The 7,112-nt window shown below is 48.7% G+C and overlaps 1 protein-coding gene across 2 annotated transcripts in view; it reads left to right on the forward strand.

Annotated features, from left to right (window-relative positions):
- Window positions 1–1,910: 1,910 nt before the first annotated feature.
- Window positions 1,911–7,112, forward strand: part of RanBP3 (ran-binding protein 3) — an 18,457-nt gene continuing 13,255 nt past the window's right edge. The window contains exon 1 of one of the 2 annotated variants that reach the window (XM_043003772.2): window positions 1,911–3,394. In XM_043003772.2, the coding sequence (XP_042859706.1) occupies window positions 2,116–3,394 (1,279 nt within the window). In that variant the 5' untranslated portion in view covers window positions 1,911–2,115. The remainder of the gene's footprint in view (window positions 3,395–7,112) is intronic. The other variant, XM_043003771.2, reaches the window with a different exon arrangement.

Raw genomic sequence — 7,112 nt, forward strand, 5'->3', positions numbered from 1 at the left:
GCCGTCCTCTGGAGTTGATGCCCTTGAGTCTGGCCTGATGGCTTCCCTGTTGTGGTTTGTTTTTCGTCCTCTTACTCAATACTACATTTGTTTGGCCTTTTTAAATCCCCTCCCCCACCCCCACCCCCCTCTCCCTCCGCCTCTCTCCTTCTCCCCCCCCTCCCTCTCCCCTTCTCCCCCTTCGCCTCTCTCCCTCTCTCTACCCCTCTCCCTCTCCCTCTCTCTACCCCTCTCCCTCTCCCTCTCCCTCTCCTCCCCCTCTCCCTCTCCCTCTCCCTCTCTCCTTTTTTTTCTTTTTACACCTGTTACGCGATGCATATATTATGAAATATGATAACGTTATCGCGCCCTTGACCGAAATCTAGAGTATACTGGTATTGGACAAATGTTGTACAGAATAAGTACATGATTTTTAAAAGATATCGTGTGTGTGTGTGTGTGTGTGTGTGTGTGTGTGTGTGTGTGTGTGTGTGTGTGTGTGTGTGTGTGTGTGTGTGTGTGTGTGTGTGTGTGTGTGTGTGTGTGTGCGCGTGCGTGCGTGTGTGTGCATGTGCATGTGCATACGTGTACGTGTACGTGTACGTGTACGTGTGTATTTGTTTACGTTGGTAAAGGTGCGTTACGTTTATCTGTATGTATATGGCCATGTGTTGATGGCGCGAGCATGTTCATATGCAATGGCGTTGCAGGGATAGCATACGGGCTCAGAATAATATTATCGTTTGACCCAAAAGTAAACAGAGCGAGATGATCCTAAGAAAAATATAGATAAATAAGTAGATATATGAATATGGAGGGAGGGAGGGAGGGAGGGAGGTAGAAGGGGAGAAGAGAAGAAGAGAAGGGAAGAAAAGGTGAAGGTGCAACGAGTCATACCAGCACCTCTTCTTTCTCCCCTTCCCTTCTTCTCCTTTTCTTTTTTTCCCTTTTCTTCTCCTTCTCGTTTCCCTTCTTTTTCTTCTCCTCCTTCCCCTTCTTCTCCTTCTCCTCCTCCTCGTTCTCTTCTCCTTCTTCTCTCCTCCTCCTCATATATATAAATCATATATATATATATATATATATATATATATATATATATATATATATGTGGGTGTGGGTGTGTGTGGGTGAAAATGAAAATGAAAATGAGTCGTTTTCAATAAATCTATTTTGTGTAAAGTGGGTTTATCTGCCATTCATCAACACTGAAGTGTGTTTTGCAAGTCATCATATATATATATATAATATATATATATATATATATATATATATATATATATATATTATATATATAATATATATTATAATATATTATATATATATATATTATATATATATTTTATATATAATAATATATATATTATATATATATATATACATATAATAATATTATATTATATATATATATATATAATATATATATATATATATATATATATATGATATATATATATATAATATATATATATGATATATATATATATGATATATATATATGATATATATATATGATATATATGTATATATGATAGATATATATGATATATATTATATATATATATTTATTATATATATATATATTATATATATATTATATATATATATATATTAATATATATAATATATTATATATACATAATATATATATATATATATATATATATATATATATATATACATACATACATACACACACACACACACACACACACACACACACACACACACACACACACACACACACACACACACACACACACACACACACATACATACATACATACATACATACATACACACACATACATATATATATTATATAAGAGTGGGATGAGAAACGAGGAAGAGCGAGAGGTGCGCGCGCTAGCAAGGGGGGTGGGGGTCGGGGGGGGGGGATACCACCGAGCTGACAGCCGCCTGAGCCGAGCGCTACACTAGTCTACTCTGTCACCTCGAGCGGTGTGCACGCCCTACGCGCTCTCGCTGCAAACAAGTCGCCTCCTCTAAGCGTCCAAGTGTCCGTGTTGTGATTCCGAGTGCTAAGGTGGTCTTCGTGAGTGCGCCGCCTCTAGGATTATACGAGTGAATTTAAGGTTCCAGGAACAGTTATGGTCTAAAGACACGCTTCATCTGGTGATGGTTGTCGGGACCTCCGTGATGTCGTCGCCGCGCCTGATGGCCGCGAGAACCCCGCCGCGCCGCGGGTTTATTCCTCCGGATCCTGGAGGAGGAGGAGGAGTGGGAGAGGAGACAGGCACGGCGCCCGCAGAGGAGATGGGCGAGAGTGGAGGCGCTGCCACGGAGGTCGAAGGCGGCCTGCCACTTGGCCTGCCACCCGGCTTGGCGCGCCTAGTGGCCGTGGCTCGACACGGCAATCTGGGGACCCTGCCGCCGTCCCAGAGGCACCTGGTGGCACGCGTCCTGCTGCGCTACGGCGGGCCTGGGAGCAGACAGCAGCCGGAGAACATCCTCCTGCAGCAGCGGCAGGCCCTCCTACGGCGCCAGCAGCGATGCATCCTCCTGGCCCAACGCCTGCAGCAGCAGAATGCCGAGGCGAGGAAGGGCGAGGAGAAGCCCGTGTTCAAGGAGCCGCGCGCGCCGCTGCCGCCCCGGCTGAGGAGCAGAGTGCCCAAGGAGAACGCCGCCTCTACGCTCCTCGAGGGAAAGCGCAAGCGACCGGAAGCAGCCGACCAGTGGATCCCCGTGGCGCCCCACCGCTGCGAAGGGAAGCTCGAGGAGTGTGGAGGCCTCTCGAGGGAGGACGACCAGTGGCGCCCTGTCAAGGTGGGCCGTCTGTGCCTGGCCTCTCCCTCGCCATCTTCCCTGGATGTGGAATCGACTCGCACCGCCTCTCCTTCGGCCCTCGACCCCCCTCAGGATATGGTCGTCGCCAGCCCGCCCTGTCCTCTGTCTCCTACCTCTGTGCCCTCCGCCACCCCCGCCCTCAGCCCACCAGCCACTAGAGAAGCTCCTTCGGCAGCAGATATTTCCGACAAAACGCAGCTCAGTTGCGCGAGTGGCGACGCCCAGGCCTGTGCGAACAAGCACGCCCCCGACACGACGTGCATGATGTGCGGTGCCACCCCCAGAAGCACGAGGTCGGAAGCACGGTCTCTGTGTCCGCACCATTTCCAACTCCGTGTCAAGGAGGTCGCGCGGAGAGCCCGAAGGAGGCGGCGAGTGCAGTGCGGGTCCGCCTCCCATCCGGGACCTGCGATCTCGACTCCCGTCACGACCTGCTCCCACGCGAACCTTGGCTCTGCCGCCTCCTGCTGCCTGGCGGAACACAAATTTTCTTGGCTGAATCAGCTCACGCGAATTTTCTTACAGGAGTCGCCTGAGGATGCGCAAAGCAAGGAAGCGGAGGCCGCCGAAGGAGAGGCCGCCGCTGCCGCCAGACCCTCTGCTCCTCACGGTGAGTACTTCTACGGACGTTGTTCCATTGCTCTCTCTCTCTCCTCTCTCTCTCTCTGGCTCTCTCTCTCACTCTGGCTCTCTCTCTCTCTCTATCTCTATCTATCTCTATCTATCTCTATCTATATCTATCTATATCTATCTATATCTATCTATATCTATATCTATATCTATATCTATATCTATCTCTATCTCTATCTCTATCTCTATCTCTATCTCTATCTCTATCTCTCTATCTCTATCTCTATCTCTATCTCTATCTCTCTCTCTCTCTCTCTCTCTCTCTCTCTCTCTCTCTCTCTCTCTCTCTCTCTCTCTCTCTCTCTCTCTCTCTCTCTCTCTATTTCTCTCTCTCTATCTCCCTCTCCCTCTCTCTATCTCTATCTCTATCTCCCTCTCTATCTCTATCTCCCTCTCTATCTCTATCTCCCTCTCTCTCTCTATCTATCTATCTATCTATCTATCTATCTATCTATCTATCTATCTCCCTCTCTCTCTATCCCCTCTCTCTCTCTCTCTCTATTCTCTCTCTCTCTCTCTCTCTCTCCCTCTCTCTCTCTCTCTCTCTCTCTCTCTCTCTCTCTCTCTCTCTCTCTCTCTCTCTCTCTCTCTCTCTCTCTCTCTCTCTCTCTCTCTCTCTCTCTCTCTCTGTCTCTATGTCTCTATGTCTCTATGTCTCTATGTATGTGTGTATGCATGTATAAATCTTGTGAATAATTCTGTAGTAAATCTAGGATAAAACTTCCCATGTAATGCAGTTTCGCTGTCGCTGCCCACTTTCTGAGGTAGTTATTTGATGAAGTCGTCCTCCTGGGTACATGGCATCGCATCACAGCTCGCGACGGGGATATTCTTCAGAGCAGGAACAGGAGAAGGGGCGAAAGGGGGGAATAGAAGTTTGAAGTGGAATCGGAAGCAGGTTGAAATGATTCCAAACATTGCCACGGGCCTCACTACATCCTGCGGAATTGTATGAGGGTTGTTGTAATCAGTGTGCTTGGAAAAGGTTGAACGACTGACTGCTTGCTTACAGGGAAAGGCAGAGTTGCAAACGGTAACTTTCACCGATGATAAGTTGCAACGCTTAGATTGCAACGCTTAGGAACTGAAAACCAGCCACTGTCAGGATAGGATGTATTATTAGCTAACCCGTTTGGCATTAAGGCTATTAATTGCAGAAGCTTTGCTCATTAAAATGTTGCGGTGCAGCTGATCATTTGGTCCTTAGCGAGATTGCCATTAGACAGGAACAGAAGGTGCGGTTTCCTTACGGTCGGGCGGACAGTCTTTCAAAACACCTTCCTAAAGTGCCCCCCCCACACCCCCGGCTGTGGCATACACATGGAAGAATTTGGGAATCAGGATTATTAAGGAATGGAGAAAGGAGAAGGAAGAGGGATTAAGGAAGGGAGAAAGAAGAAGGAAGAGAATGAGATTGGAATAAAGGTGGTTGCGTGTAGATGTTTGGTAGGGAAAAGAAAGAAACGGGTGTTCAGTGGCAGACAGGAAGAGAGAGAGGAAGGCAGACAGGAAGAGAGAGAGAGAGAGAGAGGAAGGCAGACGCATAAGAAGAGGCGAGGCATTAAGTAGTGAGTGAGTGGAAGGACTGAAGAGAATCCAAAACAGAAAGTAAGAGTTTGTGATGAGGCGAATTGGGAGGCGCGAGGGGGCGCCGCCTGGGAATAGCCAAGCCTGGGGTGGGGGGGATTGTCCTTGGGCGCCAGAGTGCCTAACCCCCCTCCCCCACCTGTTGGCACTTGGCGAACACCTTCTGGCGTCATAGAGACGGGCTCTGCACATACACAAACGCCCAAACAGATACCCGGGACACGCACACAAGTGTGCACGGAAATGTGCACATGCCGTCGTCGTCTCCTCCTCCTCCTCCTCCTCCTCCTCCTCCTCCTCCTCCTTTACCTCCTCCTCCTCCTCCTCATCCTCCTCATCCTCCTCCTTTACCTCCTCCTCCTCCTCCTTTACCACCTCCACCACCACCTCCTTTACCTCCTCCTCCTCCTCCTCCTCCTCCTCCTCCTCCTCCTCCTCTCCCTCCTCCTCCTCCTCCTCCTCCTCCTCCTCCTCCTCTTCCAGCGACGTTGACATGCAAGCTCCAGTCGTCGTCCCGCAGCGAGTCGAACTTGCTCGCGTCGTCGTCAAGTAATCGAATGTGTTCCCATAATGCCTTCGAAGTAGCTGGGTTTTTTTTTCCATTTCTCTTTGACTCGGCTTTTTCTTTTCAAGTTCGAACGACTTCGAAACCTTTCGCGGCATCACGGAGGCCTAGAGAATCTTGTCATGTAGGCTCAGGCATAAAATGGATTTGTAGGTCGGGTGGGGCGAATCGGTTTGGTTCTCGGCTTAGGAAATGTTGTCTGGGAAGCTTCTCATTTGTCCTGAAATTCTGTCTCTACGAACCTTATATATATATATATTTATATATGTATGTATGCGCGCGCACACAAACACAAACACAAACACAAACACAAACACAAACACACAAACACAAACACACATTTGTTTATCTAAATTTCCAAAACATGCTAGGAATGAGTGGCCAAATAGTCAGACAAAAATGCGAACTGCCATAGAATTGTCTAAAATAAGACGTTGACGGCAGGCCATTACGCAATCCGACGTTCTTCTCGACCGTAAATAGCGCTGTATCTCTCCTAGGGTCTTGGCCCGTGTGGCGTTGGTGAGGTCCTCGTGCTTGAGAACCTCTGTCGGAGAGACATGCGGGCATTGCCCATCAGAGGGGGGGAGGGAGAAGGAGAGGGAGAGGGAGTGGGAGTGGGAGTGGGAGAGGGAGTGGGAGAGGGAGAGGGAGGGGAGAGGGAGAGGGAGGGGGAGGGGGAGAGGGAGAGGGAGAGGGAGAGGAATGGAATGGAAGGGTAGAGTAAATGAGGTGAAAAGAGTTATTGGGGAATAAAGAGGGATGGAAGAGAAAAGAAGGCTGGGGGAGAGAAGTAGTACCGAGGTGAAAAGAGGGATGGAAGTAGAGAAAAGGGCTGAAGAGAAGAGAGATAGAGAAGAAAAAGACAGATCGAGAATAATAATAATGATAATAATAATAATAATAATAATAATAAGAGAGATGGAGAAAGAAAGAGAAAGAGGATAGGGGGGAGAGAAAGGAAGGAGGGGTTTTACTGACGTAAGTTCGGCGGGAGGAGGAGGAGGAGGAGGCAGACCTGCCAGCCAGCGGTCGAGAGTGCCATCCTATTGATCAGGACTCGAAGGCGATTTCAAGTGAGGCTTCGTCGCCGTCCTCTGGCCCGGCTCGGCTCGGCTCGGCTCTTCCTGGCCTCTCAGCGCCGTGGCGGGGAGTTGTTTTAAAGGCCAGTTAGCTGGATCGCCGGAAAAGAGGACGGTGCTGGAATGGGAGGGAGGGAGGGAGGGGTACTGGCGTGGGCGGAGGAAGGATGCGAAAGGAGAGGGTGGGGTGGGGGGATTCCTTGTTGGAGATTCCAGAGTAAGAGACGGTAATGGGTATATATTTTTAAAAGTATGGGGTAGGTATACGTCGGTTGTAGAGGGTCGGCCGGAGATGGAAGAGGAAGATAGGAAGAGAGGTGGGGAGGTGGAGGGGGAAGAGGGAAGGGGGAAGAGTGAAAAGAGAATAAGGAAAAGGGAATAGAGATGGCTCGGAGGTGGTTTATTGTATCCGGCGATAAACATTGAGAACAACAGTGGCGTTGCCAACCCGGGTTATATCATCG

Source organism: Penaeus japonicus, unplaced genomic scaffold (assembly GCF_977035675.1).
Source record: "Penaeus japonicus unplaced genomic scaffold, GWHDUDI00000001_assembly GWHDUDI00000013, whole genome shotgun sequence".
Lineage (NCBI taxonomy): Eukaryota > Metazoa > Arthropoda > Malacostraca > Decapoda > Penaeidae > Penaeus > Penaeus japonicus.